The sequence below is a fragment of the Melanostigma gelatinosum genome, assembly GCF_949748355.1.
Source record: "Melanostigma gelatinosum genome assembly, chromosome: 3".
In the NCBI taxonomy this organism is placed as follows: Eukaryota; Metazoa; Chordata; class Actinopteri; order Perciformes; family Zoarcidae; genus Melanostigma; species Melanostigma gelatinosum.
Window position 1 is genome coordinate 3,262,921 of NC_136636.1, and position 21,940 is coordinate 3,284,860.

The window sequence follows — 21,940 nt, forward strand, 5'->3', positions numbered from 1 at the left end:
AATCCACGATGTTTGTTGGTTTTTTTAAACCTAACGAAGTGGTTTTGTTGCCTAAACTTTCTTTTTGTTGTATTGTGTGACATTAAAAACAGATCATTTGTGTCCCTTGTAGTATATTGGATTTCGTGATGGCAGGATTCTCGTGGCGTCGATAATGAGTCGATACATCACGATCCGTTGGTCCGTGGTGCCTGCTTTTGTTTTGTCTCTTACTCTCCTGTCAGTTCACATCCAGTCCCTCCAGCCTCTGATTGATTCCCTTCACCTGAGTTTCCCCGTCGTCCACACTCACCTGCAGCCCTTTACCTCGTTAGTCCTTCTGTGTATTCTCACAGTGCAGCTGCATTCGCTTTCTACTAGATTGTCTCGTGTTTTGGGGGATTTTTTGCCTTTAGCTTGCAGCGTTTACTTCTGTTGTTCTTTACTGACCTTTTGACTGTCTTTTGGGTGTCGCCTGACCCCTCGGGATTGGTTTGCTCCACGGACTGATTACCTGGTTTGACCCTTTGCTCGTCTTTGGATTTGGAAACTTTGAGGTAAACCACTTCTACCTGAACCTGAGTTTGTGTGTTGTTGTCGTGCTGTCGGGTTCAAGTCTGCCTCTGGTTGTCTCAAATTCACAGGTAACTTTGAATCCACACAGTGGCCACGTTCTACATTCGTCATTTCTGAAGAATGTTAATCAGCTCATTGTTTAGCGGTCTGACTTTACGGTTTAGTTTCACTCTCACCGCTCTCATATCAACGAAGCAAACAAGCTAAAACAACAACACACTGTACACTCACTGCATTCAGCATCAAAAGAGACGGATATTTCCCTCATGAGATGGTGGAGATCCAAAACAGCTTAAAGAGAGAGGCTATTTGATGCCCCCCCCCCCCATACATACACACACACACACAGTGTATCATGCTGCAATTATGGTGATTATTTTGGTAAATATTCACCAAACGTGTGTTCTCTTTTGCTCTACATGGAGGAAGCATACATTCAAATTTAAAATGAATGATAACAGACTCCTGGAGCTCAGTGGCCATCGCGTCTCTGTGTGAAGGGCGGGACACTCCTTTTGTTTTCTCATTCCAGCTTCTGCTATTGGTTAGCTTTCGACCAATCACGTTGCCTGTGGTCACCTGTATAGAATGCTTCACCTCCTCTGCAGTGACTTTAGATCTGAGAGCTTTTCACTGTGAGGTCCACAAGGTTTCCTCTCCTCTTCCTTCACTTTATTTAATCCTCATTGGGGATAAACGAATCACATCTAAAAGGGTCAAAGCAGAGTCTCCTCGTCCTGCAGGTGAGAAACAACTTGTTGTTTTTTTTCCTCACGCTCAGCTGAATACTTCAGGCTTTACACTTCTTTTAGACAATGAAACATCTGTAGGCCGTAAATCAACAGGTGGAAGAATCAGTCGAGGCAGCGCAGATGTGAGGAACAGGGAGTTCAAATCTGAGGTACTTGAGCGTTTGTCTCACCGCTTTAGTTACTTTTCCGATTACATTAATTCCTTCCTGTCCAGTCAAAAGAAAAGTGAATGTTTGTGATAAACTGAAGGATGAAGCGTTTCCTTCACGCGTTGAGAAAATCCTCCGACTTCTAAACAAATTAAACTCTTTAAAAAGCCTCTCGGATCAGCTGGAAAATGCATCGTCTCAAAGCTGAAAACAGGCTCTTTGTTCTTTATTTGTTTTTAACATATGATCATAAATAATTTGATGCATTTTGATGCAGTAAAGGATGTTATGGGTTTAATAGTGAGAGCAGACAGGACGTCACCAGCAGGGAAACTAACTGCTGCCACCGGCTTAAAGATTCATAAGAACACTCCTCATGGCAACACCGATATCTGATCGCAGTGTTTTCAAAGACGTCATTGTGTGTTCTGAGGAAACCAAAGTGTGTGTGTGTGTGTGTGTGTGTGTGTGTGTGTGTGTGTGTGTGTGTGTGTGTGTGTGTGTGTGTGTGTGTGTGTGTGTGTGTGTGTGTGTGTGTGTGTGTGTGTGTGTGTGTGTGTGTGCGCGCGCGCGTGTGTCCACTGATCGCCTGGCTGAATAACAAGACAAGTTGGACAACCTCCACAACACTTTACAAAGGATTTAGAGGTTAATCACCTGTCGAACCACAACGACCAGTTAAACTCTATTCTCATGTTTCTCTGAGGGAACAGTTAGATACGAACTACAACGTGTCAGAGAATCATATGGAATGCTTGTTTCCCGGAGCCCAAAGTGAAAAAAACGCAAACATTACCAGATACCTTTTTGGCTTCCAATCGTTCCATTATTGATGTTTCTCTTATTTTATCCGTCTTCTGTTTGTTGTTCTTAAAAAAAAATCTTACAGCTAATCCATTTATTACAGGACTTCCTTATAATGTCGTCATCATAATAATAATAATAATAAATCTATTTTCTATAGCGCTTTTCAAGATACCCAAAGACGCTTTACAGGGCTGAGACATTTGAACAAACAAACACAAAAAAACAAAAAACAGAATAAGTGGAGAAGCTGCGCTGAACGGGTCATGTGATGGAGGGTCGTGCAGGGTCAGCAGGTGAAGGCGAGGTTGAAGAGGTGGGTTTTGAGGGCTTGTTTGAATGATGATGGGAGGGAGCCTCACGGATGATGTTTTTATTTCATCATGTTCATGTTTTCATGAAATATTTGTTTGGTTTTTTTGTTACTTTCCTGAAGAAATAAAGATTAAAAACACAGCTGCTGTATGAAGTCAGACTCATGAAACTCGGTCCCAACGCTATTTTGTTTTATTTTAATATTTTTCTGTCTCTACAATGTTTTGTTACCTGGGCCTCAGCGAGTTGAATGAGACCCCAGCTGCTGTTCTCACACACACACACACACACACACACACACACACACACACACACTAATTCCACACATGCCTGTGCATGTTCAGAAACAAAAACAATGCCAATAACATCTCACTTCTCTTCCTGCCTGTCTCTTCTTTATGTTTTCTCTCTGCAGCCACCATGAAGATAGCATCGTTTAACATCCAGAAGTTTGGGAGGAGCAAAGTGTCAGACCCAGATGTCGTCAATATCCTGATAAAGGTAACGATGACCAGTGTGAAAACAAACACATTTTACAAAACAGGAAAGGACTTTCCACACTGTCAGCTGCTCCAATTAAAATGTTTTTTACCTGAAGAAATACATGCGTGTCCCCAGGTCGTGTCTCGATATGACATCATTGTGATCCTGGAGGTGGTGGACATCAGTGGAGATTCTGTAAAAACCTTCCTGGATGCACTCAACAAGTGAGCGCCAGCTTTCTTTCTGTATTTTTATTATTATTATATCAGACGGCAACAGAGCGTTGAACCGGCATTCTCTCTACTCACCAGCAGGGGGCGACTCCTCTGGTTGTATAGAAGTCTATGAGAAAATGACTCTACTTCTCTCTTGATTTATTCCCTCAGTAAACATTGTAAACATGAGTTTATGTCTCAATCTCTAGTTTCAAGTCTTCTTCAATACAGCATGATGTTCATTCAGTACATGATGGTCCATTTAGAGTCACACAGACCATAAAGCAGGGGATGCTTTAGGGCGAGGCTTACTGTGATTGACAGGTTGCAAAAAGCCACAAAAACTCGAGGCTTCAAAACCGCAGTCCACAAACCAAGTACGTCCAGGACACATAGTACACACAATGAAGATCAGGAATGTCTATGTACTATGTGTCCATGTGTATGTACTATGTGTCCACTTCTTACAGTAGTAAGAAGTGGACACATAGTACAACACATAGTAAGCTATGTGTTAGATCAGAGATCAGGAAGTCATTTCCTCAGCCTTGCATTTTCCTGCGACTGCAAACATAAAAACATGAATAAGAGTCAAGATCAACAGAGTCAAGTGGCTCAATGAGGCGGATGATTGGCAAAATGGCCAAAAATCTGATTTTAGGATGCTAACATTTTCACAATGACGATGCAAAACCAGTTGAGTGTGAAGCATTAAACATATGGCGCACAGAGGCTGATGGGAATCTCATTCATTTTGGTCAAAACCCAAAGTATTGGTCAAATTAAAAATGTTGACGAACAATAAAGTGTGAGAAATTTGAATTGGATGTGGAATGGGGCCAAGCAGATGCAGAAAGGTAAAGCTGTTTGATGTAAGGGGAGATTATATTAACATCTGTGTGTCTGTCTAGAGCCAACAGGAAGCATCACTACACCCTGAAGATCAGCAGTCGCCTGGGCCGAACACGCTACAAGGAGCAGTTCATGTTCCTGTACAGGTGAGTGCTCGCCTGCAGCGGATTCCTGAGATGAGTGATGAACAGAGTTAGGAACCTCTACAGCAGTTCAGTCAAAGGCATTCCTGATCTTCATACATGGTTAACGCTCGATAAGCGTTACGTTAAGCCTCTGAACAGTAGCGATGAATATTGATCACTTGAGCCGCCGCACTTTTCATTATCCTGGTCTTTTTAATTCATTCCCAACAGAGCAGCATATCCCTCGTCTATTCATACCTCTGATTGCAGGGACAGAAACCTACTCGGCTGCATCATCAAAATACAATGTATTGATCAACGCGTGTGTGTGTGTGTGTGTGTGTAGGGATGACTTGGTTGACTTGGTGGGCTCCTATCAGTTTGATGACCAGGTGGCCGAGGGAGGAGACGTTTTCGCTAGAGATCCTTACATCCTGCGATTCAGATGCCACAATACAGGTAGCAAAGAGCAGTTCTACGTCCTTAAGTGTAGCTGGTGGTTCAGGGGCACAGCTACAATCATATAAAAGTCCTCTAAATTCAAAATAACTGAAAGCAAGATATGAAAAGGATGCTGGCCTCTCATCAGTGTGTTACTCGTGTGAGACAGACTTAACCCTGTTTAGGATTTGGACTTGGGTTTAGGTTTGGTGTAACTCTAATCGATGTGTAATGTGTGTGTGTGTGTGTGTGTGTGTGTGCGTGCCCACTACAGTGCTGAAGGACCTGGTAATGATCCCAGTTCACACCAAACCACATGACTCGGAGAAGGAGTTGGACGAGCTCTACGATGTCTTCCAGCACGTCAAGAAGAAGTGGAGGACCGACGTGAGGACACGACGGGATTAATGCGCTGACTGCTGCGATGCGCTGACGGATTTACCAATACCATACAAACAATATGCTCATTCAGTGATTCACAAACAGGGCTTCCAGTATCACAGGGGGTGGAGTAGCTGGACTTATTTGACAAAAATACATAAAATAAAAAGGTTTAAATCAGTCGCTAAAAGTGGTGGATAAACAATTAGTCGTTGGATTAAAATTAGATTTAGTTCGCTACATGTTGGATAAAAGTAATGAATAAAGAGTTGAAATAGTTAGTTGTTGAAATAGGTTAGTGTATAAGTCATTGAAATAGTTAAAATAATGGAAATATGGCAGCAGTGGGTGATTGGTTGAAATATTTTAAAGTAACGGATAAATGTCTGAAACAGTCAACTTCTGCAGCTGAACGCAAACTCGACCAAACTGACCTAAAAATTGACAGTATAATACAGTTTTCTATAAATAATGGCGTCTGTCGTCAAATTTCTGACGGCAAAGACGTGAAAATAATGTTAAAATGCTTTACCTGAAAATGTACAACTCTTTAACAATTCATCCAAAGAACAACGTACACAACTTGACATCGGGCCTCTGTTCTCCAGAACGTGATGATCCTGGGCGACTTCAACGCGGACGGCTTGTACGTCTCCAGGAGTGAGATGAAGGGCATCCGTATCCGTACGGACAAGAACTTCCACTGGCTGATTGGAGACGACGTCGACACCACGGCGAGCAACCGAAACGACCACACGTACGACAGGTACGCACACAAACGCACAGGTCAGAAGCGGTGGTCGTTTGAATGTTACTGTCTAAAGTGCTTCGTTATTATGAGCAGTTAACTTTAACAGTTTAACACAGCCAGGCTAGCTATTTCCTCCTGTTACCGGCCTTTATGCTAAGCTAACTGGCTGCTGGGTGTAGCTTCAAATAAAATTGACATTTGTATCTTTTCATTTAAGTTTCAGCAAAAGAGTGTTTCCCAAAACTGTCAAACTATTTCTTTAAATTGGCTGAAATAAAAAGTAACGGTTACTAAATTTTTTACTTTTCAATGTTGTGTTTTTAAATGTTTTCTTCTAAGTTTTGTTTGTTTAAATGTCAGTTTTGTGGGTCGAGATTAATTTGTTCATAGTTTTTGTATTTATGTATCTATATCGAACGGTTTTTGTTTTTTTAATGGCTGCTCCGCGACGAGTTTCCATTTAAGGGAGAATAAAGTATAACCTAAAGTATAACTTGGGTAATATGAGTAAAATACTCACTGTATGTCTCTCTGCAGGATAGTGGTTTACGGAGATGACATGGTCCAGGCTGTCGTACCGAACTCTGCCAAATCCTTCAACTTCCAGAAGGCATATCGACTCAGCGAAGAACAGGCAGGCCTGAAATGAGTTATTGTGTTGTTGTGAAGAGCCTGAAGGTTTTTATCACACCTGCAGTTTGTACTTCTTATTATTTTAATTGTGTTTATGTGGTTAATATACCAGTGCTGATAAAAACCATTTCTCTTCACATGGTGGAATGATCTTCTGGGGAGCATGAAAATGTTTGCGCTGAACAGAAATGTTTTTCAGACTCTGAAGGTGAGCGACCATTACCCTGTGGAGGTGGAGCTGAAGTCCACGACGAGCGGAGCACAGGAAGACGATGGTAACCAGCACAATTATACTCATACTTATTATGTACTACTACTCCTATTAACAATAAGTACACAGGCAATATTTAGTTCATGTAAAAGGATGCTAAACCAACACAAACGGACTCCCATCACAAAAATAAGGGGAGAATGTTTTTGTTTTTTTTACTACAAAACTATTATTTCTGTTTGTTTTTATTTTAGAGACAACTGACAAATTCATTGGACATCACATGGTTCAGTTTGGCCATGTTGAGAACCATGTTTCATATTTATTAGATAAATACCTTGTAGAGATGCTAAATAAAAAAATATAAGAGATCAAGCCTTTATTCAAATGTTGAGTTTCTGGTGCAGCACTATCTTATGGAATCCTCTTTTTCAGTTACTGATATCTGTGTTGAGATATAAAAATGTCAATTTGCCGTCTAACTGGGTTTTTTGTGTTCGGATTAATCAAAAAAAAATGTAATAAATTAGCTTTAGAGGTGCCAGAGCCAGGCTTCCCTGTGTCTTTATGCTATGCTAAGCTAAATGGCTGCAGCATTGTGTTTTACAAATTGAAAGAGTGGAATTGATCTCTGCCAGAAAGTAAATCATTTCCCCAGAATATATTCCTAACCTGTGCTTGCATGGCTGCAGGACTCAGTGGATTATGCGTTTTTTTTCCATGCAGATCTTGAACTGCCGAATGAATCGCCGCCGCGGCGGCTCGTGGACGTGGACGAGGATCTGCTGGAGCTGAAGAGAGGAAACCTGCTGCTGGAGAGGGAGAAGCTCGGCCTGGAGATCCAGATGCTCCGGCTGAAGATGGCCAGCATGAAACGCAGAGATGAACTTTAAAACTCAGGGAGCCAAAAACACCAACAGAACAATGAACTCCTACTTTAACCCCTTCACTACCTACAGAACCACTACAGAGCACTGTACCGCCTTACCTCACCGACAAGAACTCTTCTCAGTTCCTGTTTTGACTGAATCAAGCTATCAGGTTGTCTTGTTTGTTGAAATAAATTAAAACTGGCTCATTTGTTACGCATTCTTTGAGTGATTCTTCTACAGATTTGATTCTCAGCACCAACTGAGTGTGACCAGACAGGTTTGGGCGTTGAAAGATTTAGCATGTCCTAATAGTACGTTAGAAATACCAGGATGTTCTACAGCATCAGGACGCAGGATGTAAACCAGCATTCTGTTCTGGCTTGTTGGGTCTGGCTGGTGATGGTGAAAGGGATCCGGGTAGAAGGCCTGGCAGAGGATTAGAACTCTCACACCTGAAACTACTCTGCGTGCATCAGTGGGCTGGGTTCACTTCCATCTCATTCACGGTTCTTTCTGCTCATAAAACAATAGTCTGTCCTTGTGACCGAAGATAACATTGTGAAACGAAAAAGCGTTTCAGCTTTCTGCTCTTACGTTTGTTCATATCAGTGCTCAATGTGCCAGCTGGATGATATGAACACGAGTCAAGGGAAGTCTCACAATGTCATCAGGAACGAGTTCGTTTGGCCTCAAGGATACACGTTGAATGTACGACTACCTTTGAAGCCAAACTGTTTCATGACTGGACAGTAGTTCACAAAAATACATTTTTCTAAATTAAGATCTAAAATCCCTGATTTATATCTTTAGTCACTGAAAAAACTAAAAATACATTGTACCAAAGCAAACGATTGAATGTCTGAAACAGTTAACTTGATCACTTGTTATTTTAAACTGTTTTACATTCTTCAGATTTTTTTCCAATTACAGAAATAAAACAATAAGCAGTAAATACAAAACTTTATTAGTATCTCTCTCCCCTTACAATACAACAACAATTGTGGGAAAAAGAATTCGGGGTGATTTGTGTTTGTTAAAGTTCTACATCAACACACAACTAAACACGGTGAAATGTTAAACTGCAGACCTTCATTTCTAAAGTGGGTTTGAAGATGTTTGTTCAGTGTGAAACCTCTAATTATTGACGCTTGAACGAACAGATATATTCTCTGGCCAGAGGAGGTCAACGACAGGGCGGGTTTGATGGTTTGACGGGGTTCAGGTGTAACAGAGAGAAACGCACACCGGAGTCTTCTAAGCCAGAAACAAACATCTCAGACTCGGGGAGAGAAGCCGGGCAGCAGAGAAACATCGTCGGCACATTCTGCTCTTCTTACTTCTTGCCCGATTTCTTGATGCCGCTGCTCCCTGGAGAGAGAAAAACACAAACAGTTGTATTATTGTGTGCGTAAGAAAACCTCCAATACGAATATTAATAAATGTCGCAGGTTCGGTTCTTAGTTTGTATATTTCAGAGAGTCGTTTATAACTGAAACGCAGACTATGAATTAATATGAATAATCACATATTAGAGGTTTAATTGGTCAGCCCGGTAGCAACACCACGTAAAGGTACAAAGTAAAAGTTATGCATTGAAAGTTTTACTTTAGTAAAAGTACTAGTATTCAAATATATGTTAGAGTACCAACAGTAAAAGTACTCATTATGCAGAAGAATATGTATTTTAGGATTATAAATATTGACGCTTAATGTTGCAGCTGGAGGAGTTAATTTTAACAAAAAACATATATACATTTATACACTGCTGTGTTGCTTAATCTATAATAACGCATCATGATTAATATTATATTTAATGCTTGTGAGTATCGAGTCAGTCTGATACACCGCGACGTGTTCTCTGGTCTCACCTAGAGGTCCTTTCCCTGAAGCTTTGGTCTTCAGTGCGTCCAGCGCCTTCTGGTCGTCCTTTTGCTTCTGCTTGAAGGCGACCTCATCCTGCAGACACACAGTCGGTCACAATCCTTTGACTGAACTCCCGCCACGATAACACTTCCTGGTCATGTTGCTCTTTAGTTTGGGATGCAACTAACATTTCGTTATGAAAGGATTCAAAATCACAAAAAGCGCCAAAGAAGAATCCCACGTTTACAGAGTCGAAACAACAAAAAGCAGCGTTGCTTCATTTTTAAATTCTTCGTTTTCAAACAGATACTCTGCTAACATTGTAAGACCTGTCTGTCCGTGTGTCTCTTTCCTTTCTCACTGCATCTGTCTGTCTCTCTCTCTGCATCTGTCTGTGTCTCTCTCTCTCTCTCCCTCTCACTGCATCAGTCTGTGTCTCTCTCTCTCTCTCCCTCTCACTGCATCAGTCTGTGTCTCTCTGCCCCTCTCAATGCATCCGTCTGTCTCTCTCGCCCTCACTGAATCTGTCTGTGTCTCTCTCTCTGCATCCATCTCTCCTGTCTGCATGTCTCTCCCTCACTGAATCTGTCTGTGTCTCTCTCTATGCATCAATCTCTCCTCTCTGCATGTCTGTCTCTCTCTCCTGTCTGCATGTCTGTCTCTCCCTCACTGCATCTGTCTCTGTGTGTCTGCGTCTCCTCTGAAATCACCGTCACTAAATAGTGATTTCTCATTTTGTCGTGGAATAAACAATTAGAAATCATTAACGGATTTATCTTCTACAAGAAATTTGCCTTGACGTTGTGGTGCATAATGGTCAATATACAAAGTAAAATAGAGATAGATAGAAACACTGAAAACAGCTGTGCAGACTTTAAAATGAAGATTAAGGAATACAAACACTGACTCTGGGACATGCAGATGGTCATTGTTGAAAGACTACATTCAATGTGTAACGTAAACCGAATAAATTGTGTTTTAATTAGCTGATAATTAAAATAATGGTAGAGTCTGAGAGGACACTTACTTCATCCATTTCCTTGGACTGTTTCTTGGGCGCCTTCAGCGGTTTCTTTTTGCCTCCTTTGGACAAAAAGAGAATAAATTGTACATCAGCTCAAATAGAAATATAGACATGAACGCGTCTTTGTTTGCTCCTTTGATAAATCTGACAACAGCGTACTTATACGTAGAGAAGATCTACTTTAAGCCAAATGAAACCGCTCACACAGAAGCCTATTACCGCATTAGAATAAACGTCAGCTAAATAAATAGTATTAAGCAGAATGTCGCAGACGATCGCAATGATTCGTGTGATCTACAAACAGTGTCTTCTTTATGCGTGTATTTCACAAAAACAACAAAATGTGTCATATTTTGAGTGGTTTGGTGAAAGATCGTCACGTCTCAGCACGTTTTAGCTCGCGATAGCTAATCCCCCCCGTTAACACACGCTGCGGTGCGTTTAGTGACGTTTAGTCATAAATATTTAAAGATGATAACTGAGATACAAACGACGTCTCACCTTCTCTGCCCGACATCTTTCTAACTCGTCTCACTGGTTTGAAGGAAAGAAATAAACTGGTTGGTTTTTTTTTGCTGTATTTCTAATCCGCGCTGTCAGGACCCCAATGAACTCTCAACCGGAAGCAGTATGACCGTTATGTGCCTGAACGAAAAGTTAGCTGTATCTGTTTCGTTTGACATCAGGATGCTAACTAGTTAGCCGAGAAAAACTGCGTCCATGTAACATGTATGCGCCGACAACATTGAGGAAATCAGGTATATTTATTTCTCTAACTTATGTGAATTAAACTGTCACAGAGTTATCTTTTTATAACTAAAAACATCTGTTTACCGGTAAATGTTAGCACCGTGTTAGTGATGAAGCAGGGAAGTGAACAGAACAGTCAGATAACCTTGAAGTAAAATGTATTAGTAACGTTAAATTATACTTATTATTATTATGTTGATATTAAGCCCTTTAAACTTCATCCTCCTCCAGTCTGTCTGAGTATTACTTTGTTGTGTATTAGAAGTGTTGTTTGTTAACTGCAGAGGAGGAAGTAGTCAGACCCACATTGTGAATATATTCTGTCAGTGAAAGTATTTAAAATGTTACATAAGTAAAAGTATAATCAGCAGTATTTTACTTTTATAATTGGTTGACGTGGAGCTCATTTGGAACTCTTAAGTAATGATTATTTTTCATTTGGGATTCATCTGCTGATTGATTTCCATCACAATTACCCAGAATCCTCCACAATGTTTGTTTTGTCCAAACCAACAGTCCAAAAAATACATTAAAATGATTTCAGTTAAAGGAAAAACAAGGAATTCTTCACATTTGAGAAGCTGGAAACATGAAAAAATGAAATATTTTTCTCATAAAATGACTACACGATTGCTAAAATAGATAGCTGTACTTGTATACTTTAAGATGAAGAAAGTACAATATTTGCCTCTGACATCTAGTGGAGTAGCTGTAGAAAGTGTACTTAAGTACAGTACTTGAGTAAATCGAATTAGTCACTTTCCACGAAAGATTGATTGTAATGGATCGGTAGGTGTCATTGCATTAGCCTTAATATCTAAATAATAGTCAAACCAGCTGGACTTCTGAGATTGTATCTGAAATAAGAGAAGCTGGATCCGGATCAGGACTCGGACCCCTTCGTCACACAGACACCACGTCTCTGGCTGATGTGAACATTCGCACATGAAGGTTCATCAATCGTCTCATTTAAATGTTTGAACTGTGCTTTCCTCACAGACGTCCGTTCCAGCGTTGAATGTGCTGCTGCAGTGAAAGTGAAGCTTTGACAGTTCAAGCTGCTCTTCTGACTGCTTCCCTCCTCAATGAGGTATTTATGCTCAATGCTGCTCGAGAGAAAGCCCCACCCCACCAACCCTTATGTGTCTCATTAAATCAGTCACACGTGCAGTAACTCCCCTCTGTGGACATGTTGTTACGGTGTTTGTATGACCAAAACACGGCCGTAACGTGTTGTCATCAGCTGCTATTACTTAATAACAGCTGACCCGACTGGAGCAAACCCCCATTTAGTTTTCCAACTTGTTGTCCTGGAACGTTAATTCAGAAGGTAATGGAAGCGGCATTTGATCGACTGGTTTTAAATTGAAGAACAGAAGCTGATGATTGACAGTCGGAAGAAGTTCGACTTAAACTTTGTTTATACTGGTTGATGCTCTACTCGCTGCTCGTTGCATTATAACGCTAGAGGGCGTACAAACAAAATGAACTGTGAAGAATGAAAAAGACGACGAGTGTAACTCATAGATATGAACATAGACTGAAGGTGTAGCCGGCAAAACAGCATAAACCTCCACAATAACGAAGAGGGATTGTAATTATCTGTAAATCCATATCTCATATTCATAAACTACTTTTTTGCCTTTATACAAGTCCTGTAAATAAATAAGTCAAGTATTAAATGCATTATAAGCAAACAAAGGTTGAATATTCTGTAAACTATTTGATTTTGCAGCAAAATATTTACTCAAGACCTCCTGTTCTAAAGCTTCTAAAAGAGAATAGTCCTTCTTTGTATGATAGTGTTTTTATCAGTGAAGTATTTGTGTCACGTGATCGCGCTCCTCGTGCCGGCTTCACCACGCTGGGAATAAACTGAACTTAAACACTCATACGATTGTCTGGACTAATCGATGAGTTTATTTAATCGACAGATCTGTAAAACTGAGTTTCTCCACAAAGAATCTCACAAAAGAACCACTTTAAGTCTTGTGTTTACCAGAAATGTGTTCACAGGTTTGTTGGAAGTAAGAAAGAGACGAGTCGACTGAGAGGAGGCGGACCTAACCACCGTATCTTTACAGGTGCAGAGGAGCTCAGATTGTCGTCCGGGCTCGTGACTCCTGCCGTCTGTCCCGCCTCCCTCTTCATGGATCTCAGCCCGGCAGAGTCGCTCTGGTCCGGACCTACAGCGCTCAACCTCCGCCCGGGCCCCCCCCGCCCACTGACCCCACCCCTCCTGATGGGAAGGGCGGAGCCGAGGTGGTGAAGGAGCGCGCCCTGGCTGCCTTACAGGTGCAGGAAACAACAACCGCCGACTCATTGGAGCCGCAAACGATTTAGTAATAAACACATTCATCATCTGATGCTGTGAAGCTGGAATTAAAAACACGGCCCCGTTTCTCTCCCTCCTCCAGCATGCGGGTGAGTTTGGGCAGCAGTGGGGTCAGAGGTCGGCTCAGGCGGCCACCAACTCGGCCAACTACTGGTGGGGGAGGTACGAGGAGTTTGTCGGCCTCAACGAGGTCCGCGTGGCCCAGACCAAAGTCACAGAGGTCAGTGAGAAGCAGGAAACCTTGTGTGTGTGTGAGTGCGTGTATGTGAGTGTGTGTGTGTGTGCATGTGTGTTTATAGTCCGTGAAAATGATCTGCAGACTCTTGAGTTCTCCGTAGAGTCTCAGACGTGTGTGTTTATGCGTTTGTGTGTTTGTTCCAGGCCGAGGCGGCGTTCATGGTGGCCAGAGGGATGGTGCGCGAGGCTCACGGCAGCCTGGAGGTCCTGCAAGTCCGGCTGAAGGAGGTCAGAGACCGGCTGGACCGGGTGTCCAGGGAGGAGGCCCACTACCTGGAGCTGGCCACGCAGGAGCACAAACTGCTGCAGGTAAGCTGAGTTAAAAATGGAAATAATAAAAGTAAACCACTGAGGGCGATCGCACACCTGCAGTCTGATTCATTCGGGTGAAAATGAGACAAAAATACCTGAGCTTGTTCGAACCAAACCAGAAATGTTCGGTGTGAAAGCAGCTGAAGTACATTACAGTGATATTATTGGTGATTACTCCAGTCAGAGAGATCTGTTCAACAACGTACCTGTTCATGAAATAAAGGATCAGTTGAACTCATAATGAACCTCCCCCTCGTCCTTCCCTTCTATCTACAGGAGGAGCGTCGTCTCCGGACAGCGTACGAGAACTCCGAGGGTTCGGAGAGGGAGAAGTTCAACCTGTTCTCGGCGGGCGTCCGGGAGAGCCACGAGAAGGAGAGGACGAGAGCCGAGCGCACCAAGAACTGGTCCGTCATCGGCTCGGTGCTCGGGGCCCTGATCGGGGTCATGGGGTCCACGTACATCAACCGCGTCCGCCTGCAGGTGAGGGACACCACTGACTGTAACGTCTTCAACTACAACACTGAGACAAAATGTCTTGTTTGATACACGGATACATTTTTACGAGTTATTGACCTTTTGACAGGATTTTCTTTCTTTTTTCGCATACATTTTTACACTTTTTATAATGTTTTTGGGACGTCTGTCCGTCCGTATTTACGCCCTATCCTCGTGAATGCGATATCTCGGCAACATCTGGAGGGAATTTCTTCAAATTTGGCACAAACATCCACTTGGACTCGGGGATAAACGTATGATGAACAAAACACTATTTTGGGTCATAACTAGGCGGCAACCTCCGGTTCTGCCGAGTGAAAGTGTCTTAAAACCTGCATTCTCTCTGCTGACCAGCAGGGGGCAACGTCTGCTGGTTGTATAGAAGTCTCATTGTATGGAAGTCTATGAGAAAATGACTCTACTTCTTCTTTTGGGTGTAAACTGCAACTTGACTGGTTTGTGGAGGTACACAACCGCTTTCTCGTCGTCGTTTATAGATCGTTTGTCTGTATCAGCGCGTCACCAGGACACCACTGAGCACCGATCTTTGTTTCAGCTGATACACCCTCGTCTCTCTCATCTGTAGGAGCTGAAGAGTCTCCTGTTGGAGGCCCAGAAGGGTCCAGAGAGCCTGCAGGAAGCCCTGAGGGTCCAGGCCGGAAACCATCGCTCCCAGCATGACGCGCTCCGGACGCTCATCGACAGCCTCAGGGTCGCTCTGAACGACGTCTTCGCGCAGAGGGACGTCGTCGTCCTTCAGGACAAGCGGGCTCCCGCGCCGGACTCGCCCACGGTGCCTCTCTCGGCCCTGAAAGACCTCCCGATCGGCAGCCAAAAGACGGAGTCCATTCTGGAGTCCCTCCGGCCGCAACTGGGACAGCTGGAGCAAGGACTCGGTAGAGTCGAGGGGGAGTTAACGGCGGTGAGGAGGCTGCTGGAGACCAGAGAGCAGGCCCACTCGCAGGCTGCTCAGCTGCAGTTAGCGGCACCAGTGAGTCCAGAACCACCAGTGAGTCCAGAACCACCAGTTAGACCAGAGAGAGAGGACCAGTGGGAGTCGGAGGCGGCGGTGAGGCGTCTGGAGGAGACTCAGAGCACTCTGGAAGAACGAATCAGGACAAACACTCTTTATAACGCCGTGTTCACCTACACCGCCACCGCCATCACCATCTCTGCCGTCTACCTGCTGACCAAAGGAACCGGTTAGACTCTACAATACCTTCTCATGCACTGGGGAGAGATCATCTGAATGAATTACGTCAGAATACAACATTCACTTGTTAGGAAGTAACTCATCTTCTGTAATAAACTTCTACCGCTGCTGTTCACTGCATGACTGATATTTCTAATTCTGTGATCTCGAGATGAAACATGAACTAGAATGCGTCCTGTTGCTATCACGTAGCAAGTCTCAGTATCATTCGTTGTGCATCATTTGAACATGATTTTTATTCCCAATTTAAACACTGAAGTGCAGAATAGAAACACCGTGTTATGGAACTGTAGGCGGCACCTATTAAATACTTTACTTCATAAAACATCACGGTTTCCCGGAGACCAACGTCACCTCTTTAAACTTCTTGTTTTAATCGTCGGGTTAACCACCACAAACGAGCCCTGGACCCCTGTTGACTCCCATGTTTGTGGTGATTTGGTAAGAGAAAACCAGCAAATCATCACAGTTGACCAGCTGGAACCAGACGTGTTTTAGCCTTTTATTTTCTGGATAAATGACAAGAATTAATATACACTTTGTTTGTTTTTTGTTGACTTTTCTTTCATCGCTGAAAATATATTTTTATTTCTCACACTGCTGATTCTGGAGAGCATTAAGTCTCGTCACTGAATAAGAATATCAGATAAATACCTAAAAGGTTTAGTGCTCATTTAGAAGAATGAATAAATGTCACAGTTATCATGGTGACATGATGGTGAAGTTTGTTCCTGTGAGTTTTTAACCTGATTCAGCCTCTTCATCAGTAGTTGACCAGCTGATGATGACGAGGGACCACATCTGGAGTTCTGCCTCGAGGTTGAAACAGGTGTTCATACTGTTTGAACACGTTTGGGAGCAATAATGAGAGTAAATGAACTGTGACTGAAAGAAAATATTGTCATGTGATAAATGGCCAATTTAAAAAGTCCATTCACAATAAATAAATATGTAAAAGTAACTACACGTGAAAATGTGAATGACAGTTTGTAACCTGCAGTACTTGAATGTGTGTTTGTTTGTCATGTTGTTGACTGAGTTGGATGATGATCACGATTCAACTGTTTGTTCTGCTCAGCTTTATTGTTTACTGAAGGATTTTAAGAGCAAAATATGTAATTCTGAGAGTTCATACTGTTAAAGTATACTCGTAAAGATGTAGTGGAGTAATGTCCACATGAGCAGAGAATGAAGCCACTCTCCCTCTCTCTGTGTTGTAATCAGACGGCAACCTCTGGCAACCTCCGGTCCTGAAGTGTCTTAAAACCTGCATTCTCTCTAGTGTCCACCAGGGGGCGACTCCTCTGGTTGTATAGAAGTCTATGAGAAAATGACTCTACTTCTCTCTTGATTTATTACCTCAGTAAACATTGTAAACATGAGTTTATGTCTCAATCTCTAGTTTCAAGTCTTCTTCAATACAGCATGATGTTCATTTAGTACATTATGGTCCATTTAGAGTCACACAGACCATAAAGCAGGGGATGCTTTAGGGCGGGGCTTACTGTGATTGACAGGTCGCTGCAGCTACCAGAGACGTATACGCCGTAACTACGTCACTCCTCCAATGATCCAAATATGGTTGCTTCCTGGCCTATAGAAATGCATCTAAACTTGTATGTTGCACCTCTAATAACTTGTATGATAACTGACCAACATCTTCATGTTCATTATTGTACAAGAGAGCAAAATGTAGGGCTGCAAGTAACAATTATTTTCATGATCCATTCATCTGCTGAATATTTATTTTGCCCTTTAAGTGTTTGTTTTGTCTGAACGATTTTCAAACCCAAAGATTTTCATTTTACGATAATATAAGACAAAAAAACCCAGTAAATCTTCACATTTGAGAAGGATTGTGTGTTACACCAGCAGCCAGCAGAGAGCAGCAGCACAACATGTGACAAAAGTACAACTCTGTGTATCTCCTCGAAAAGTATTTGGACACAACATACGTGTACTTACGTGTACTTTTTCAGTGAAGGGAGATTTTAATGATTCAACATTAAACAATATAGAATAAGAAAAGCCTTTCTTGATCCTTAAAGGAGAAATTAAAATGTTGCAGCAGCACAACGATAAAAATAAGTACAGATAAATGTAAATAAACTATCAGGAATATATAGAATACGAATAGACATTGAAACAAGAGAAATTAAAGGAACAATTACAAGGCAAGCAATATATATGAACTTATTAACAATAGTGCAGGTGAAGTGAGTTATTAGTAGTGTTTAGTAGTAAAGTACTACTGTACTGTACACCAGAATAGTATATATTATGATGAAGTAATGATACTTTGTATTACTGTAGAAATATAATGTAGTGTATCATTTAAATGCAACAGTTAAAGACAGTATTTGAATGATTTTAAGTCTGTTTTAATTAAATCATGAAAATAACTTGTCGGTTTCATCAACAATAATAAAGTGTGTTGATGGATTGATGACTTTGAACGGCTCTGGAGTTGTTGGAAACCTGTGATGTCTAATTCTAAACATGTTAATACAAATACGGGTCTTTATCTGACATGCAGCACAAATGCCTTGTTTAAACAGAACGTGGACGAATAAAATATATCTTAAATATACATCTAAATATATCTTTATCTTCATACTTTTGTATAAATCGTCCAGTAAGTGTGTTATTATTAGTTGGACAATAATTATAATTCAATTTGACGACTTCAGAGCGGACAAATCGCAGCGAACCCTCTGTGATCCTAAGAGGACCCCTAAGAGGACCCGGACCCCAGGTTGGGAACCACTGACCTGATTCTCTTTGGTGTTTCTCTCTGAGTGTAAATCCACTACAACAGGTGGTGGGTCTTTACTTAGCACTATGACGAAGTGATGGCCGGGAAACCACACACTCACACACACACACACACACACACACACACACACACACACACACACACACACACACAATGTGCAGGAGAAGAAACAAAGAAAGTTTTGGATGGTGAATAGACTTGTATTAATGGAGACCTTTAGTCTCAAAGCGACACGGCTTCAGGAAGTCATGAGGGGATCAAACTGTTGATCTTCTGATGAGAGGACAACCAAGTCTACCTGTGAGGCTGAAAGAAGGACAGACAGACAGGAAGGAAGAAAGAAGGACAGACAGACAGACAGGAAGTGAACAGACAGACAGACAGGAAGGAAGGAAGAAAGAAGGACAGACAGACAGACAGACAGACAGACAGGAAGTGAACAGACAGACAGACAGACAGACAGACAGGAAGGAAGGAAGAAAGAAGGACAGACAGACAGACAGACAAACAAACAGACAGGAAGTGAACAGACAGACAGACAGACAGACAGGAAGGAAGGAAGAAAGAAGGACAGACAGACAGACAGACAAACAAACAGACAGGAAGTGAACAGACAGACAGACAAACAGACAGACAGGAAGTGAACAGACAGACAGACAGACAGACAGGAAGTGAACAGACAGACAGACAGACAGGCAGAAAGTGAAGTAACATTTTTTCGGTGTGATCCGGTACATTAAGGTATAAACACCTGGAGGACGACTGTTCTTAAAACAGAGAAAATCTGATTTCATCTACAACTAAAATGTCTTTAAAAAGTCCTGAATGATGACAATAACTCTCTGTAAGATTCAAAATCGTAAACAGCTCAAAATTTTGACTTTTGACACAGTCGTGTTTTCACGTGTCCAAATTCTCAGACATGAGTCAGCACTTCCTGTTCCCTCGTCCTAAAGTCAATGGGTATTTGAATGTTTGTCTGTTTTTTTATCGGTAAAATAATACATTTAAGCAACCGGTGTTCATTCATTTCACATTTTGACTTTATATGACTTGTGTATGGAATATTTTGATACTTGTATTCTGTTTTATGTTTATTCCAATGAAGCCTGTGTGTGTACGTGTGTATGTGTGTGTGTGCGTGTGTGCGTCTGTGTGTGTGTGTCTGTGTGTGTGTGTGTGGTCCGTTTGTAGTGGAAATGTATAGTTTTGTTTCAGCTGCCCAGGAACTGCAGATGGAAGTTAGCTAGTAGCTAAATCGGGTACAAAGCATCTCTTCTCTTTGAGATGAATGTATTTTTGAAAATGGTTGATGTAAATATATTAAATGAACTAAAGTAAAAGTCATCACTAGAACACTGCCTTTATCTTCGTGGTGGTGACTTGAAGTCATGTGACTGTGGTGTAGTTACTTTATTCAGTGTGGCTTTGTAGCACAAAGGCAGTAAAACTGCCTGTGCCAAAGCACAATGTATGCAATCCTTAATAATGATAATCATGATGTTTATCCAGAAATTTTGGCGCACTTCTCCTCACACAGCGTTGCCAACACCTGCGCAAAAAGGTGTAAGTATTTTTCAGAAAGATTCACCCAGTGGTTTTCCCGGAAATCCCCAAAACTGAGAAAACATTTTCCATTCACTTGAATGGGGTTTCGGCATGAAGAGAGCTAAACAAATGCTTAACTTTGGGCCCATATTGACTAGCCATACATTAACGTAGAAAAATGATTTGAAGTTTAAAATGTTGACAAAACGCTGGACTTTATTGAGCCAAAGGGACATTTTGATAGCGAGCACAGTTTTCATTAAGTCACAGATTAAGTTTCAGGAAAATTTTGGGGCCGTTTCAGAATTTATAATGGGTGTGTATTGCAAGAGCTTGCATGGCAAGAGCTAGAGTGAGCGCATAACTGTCTGAGTGGACCAGAGCATGAAAATATTCTGTGATTTTTCCAAACAAATTGCTCCAGGTCCCACAATTTCTACTCTTTATACACCATTTTTGGGCAAAGAACTTGGAAATGTTGTGCTGTCGCACACAGATGTCTAAGGAATCCGACAGATTTACACATTTGGATCAAAGAGCCGCAGAGCGACATGAACCAACCAACCAACTGCTCCATTAGACTCCATGTTAAATCTCACCACTCATTTCTCAAAGAAAGCAGACGGTACCAGTTTTGTATATTGCTCACATGTTTAACACCACAAACATAAAAACCACATCAACGCGTTCGGCAGAGTCTTATCTTTCTCACGGTATCCATATTTTGCCACTCAGACTCCTGCTTTTTGTTAAAAGGAGGCATTTGTAAATCACTGATCTTTCAGAAGATCATGGTACTGAACTACTGAATTTAGTTTTTATATTGTCTCATATATAGACCACCTCAGCATAATGTCTTCATCAGCATAATGGAGTTTAATCATCTTTTAATAAGATCGTAGATGTCTAAATTTGGTGATTCTGAGCGCTTTTGGGACTTCTTGATGATTTCGGCTTAAAAGCACAAACAGACAAAACACGATGTGTACATGTTAGTGAAAGGTGTGGCAACATAATCCTGTTCATTTTTTCCATATGCTGTTTAGGCGTCAGTGAATTTAGCACATTCAGCAGAAAGGTGAACAAGAGAGCCCTCAAATACTTGCTGATTTCAGGCCTGAGATCACGCGGACTTAGTGAGAGAAAGCATCAAACGTCTGTGAGTGTTTAAGGAAGTACATTGAAACTAGGTCATCGTGATTTATTTTTTCCATTTCATTTTTAGATGATTCAGCAGCTGACTGTCAAATCTAAAGTTTTAGATGCTTTGGCTGCAAATACAAATGTGTTTTTCCGGTCATGTTTTCTTTTATTACGTGTATCTTTTATGACCATTTCTATGATCTTTAAGTGCCCAGTTTTTTATTTCAGGTTGCGACCGTCGTTCAATTCAGTTACTTAAGTGCAAAACACTCACACTATAGATGACGGAGGCTTTATCCCACTTCTGCTTAGTCATGTCATGTGACGTTGTTCCTGTTGGATGAGGATATGAGGCTATAAAGGACCTGACAAACATCCATGTTGTGCAAACACAATATTTACACACACACACACACTCCAGTTTTTTATGAGATGAGGCTCATAAATCCACAGGTAGCAGCTTATTTTATTATCAGCTGGTACATTTCCAACTTGCTTTTCATTCACCGTTTGAAAGCTTCTGAACTCATATCGAACTTTACATTCCAATAACTTCTTGGATAAGCAGCCAAAAATATATGCAATCTGAATTATCAACAACAACTTCAATAAATGGGAGAATGTGAACATGTGTAAGGCTGTGCAGAATGAAATCTAGTGTAAAATGCTGTAAATGTAGGGATCTGGATCAAGAAAATTATG

General features: G+C 41.6%; 3 protein-coding genes across 3 annotated transcripts; 2 read left to right on the plus strand and 1 right to left on the minus strand.

Moving 5' to 3' along the window:
- Positions 1 to 2,995: 2,995 nt before the first annotated feature.
- On the plus strand, positions 2,996 to 7,560 carry dnase1l4.1 (deoxyribonuclease 1 like 4, tandem duplicate 1; the record flags this gene model as incomplete). The annotated part of the gene is made up of 9 exons (XM_079265912.1): positions 2,996 to 3,076; positions 3,194 to 3,282; positions 4,185 to 4,271; positions 4,597 to 4,709; positions 4,966 to 5,078; positions 5,681 to 5,838; positions 6,361 to 6,457; positions 6,656 to 6,724; positions 7,447 to 7,560. The coding sequence occupies 9 exons, from the start codon at positions 2,996 to 2,998 to the stop codon at positions 7,558 to 7,560; spliced, it is 921 nt and encodes a 306-aa protein (XP_079122038.1).
- Positions 7,561 to 8,486: 926 nt separating this feature from the next.
- tma7 (translation machinery associated 7 homolog) lies at positions 8,487 to 11,058 on the minus strand. Its single transcript, XM_079297241.1, has 4 exons — positions 10,928 to 11,058; positions 10,430 to 10,485; positions 9,408 to 9,495; positions 8,487 to 8,907 (listed from the first exon to the last, which is right to left on the minus strand). The coding sequence occupies exons 1-4, from the start codon at positions 10,941 to 10,943 to the stop codon at positions 8,873 to 8,875; spliced, it is 195 nt and encodes a 64-aa protein (XP_079153367.1). The 5' UTR covers positions 10,944 to 11,058; the 3' UTR covers positions 8,487 to 8,872.
- Positions 11,059 to 11,100: 42 nt separating this feature from the next.
- ccdc51 (coiled-coil domain containing 51) lies at positions 11,101 to 16,337 on the plus strand. Its single transcript, XM_079297031.1, has 7 exons — positions 11,101 to 11,184; positions 12,176 to 12,266; positions 13,261 to 13,471; positions 13,594 to 13,731; positions 13,893 to 14,057; positions 14,337 to 14,543; positions 15,145 to 16,337. The coding sequence occupies exons 2-7, from the start codon at positions 12,262 to 12,264 to the stop codon at positions 15,763 to 15,765; spliced, it is 1,347 nt and encodes a 448-aa protein (XP_079153157.1). The 5' UTR covers positions 11,101 to 11,184; positions 12,176 to 12,261; the 3' UTR covers positions 15,766 to 16,337.
- The last annotated feature ends 5,603 nt before the right edge of the window (positions 16,338 to 21,940 follow it).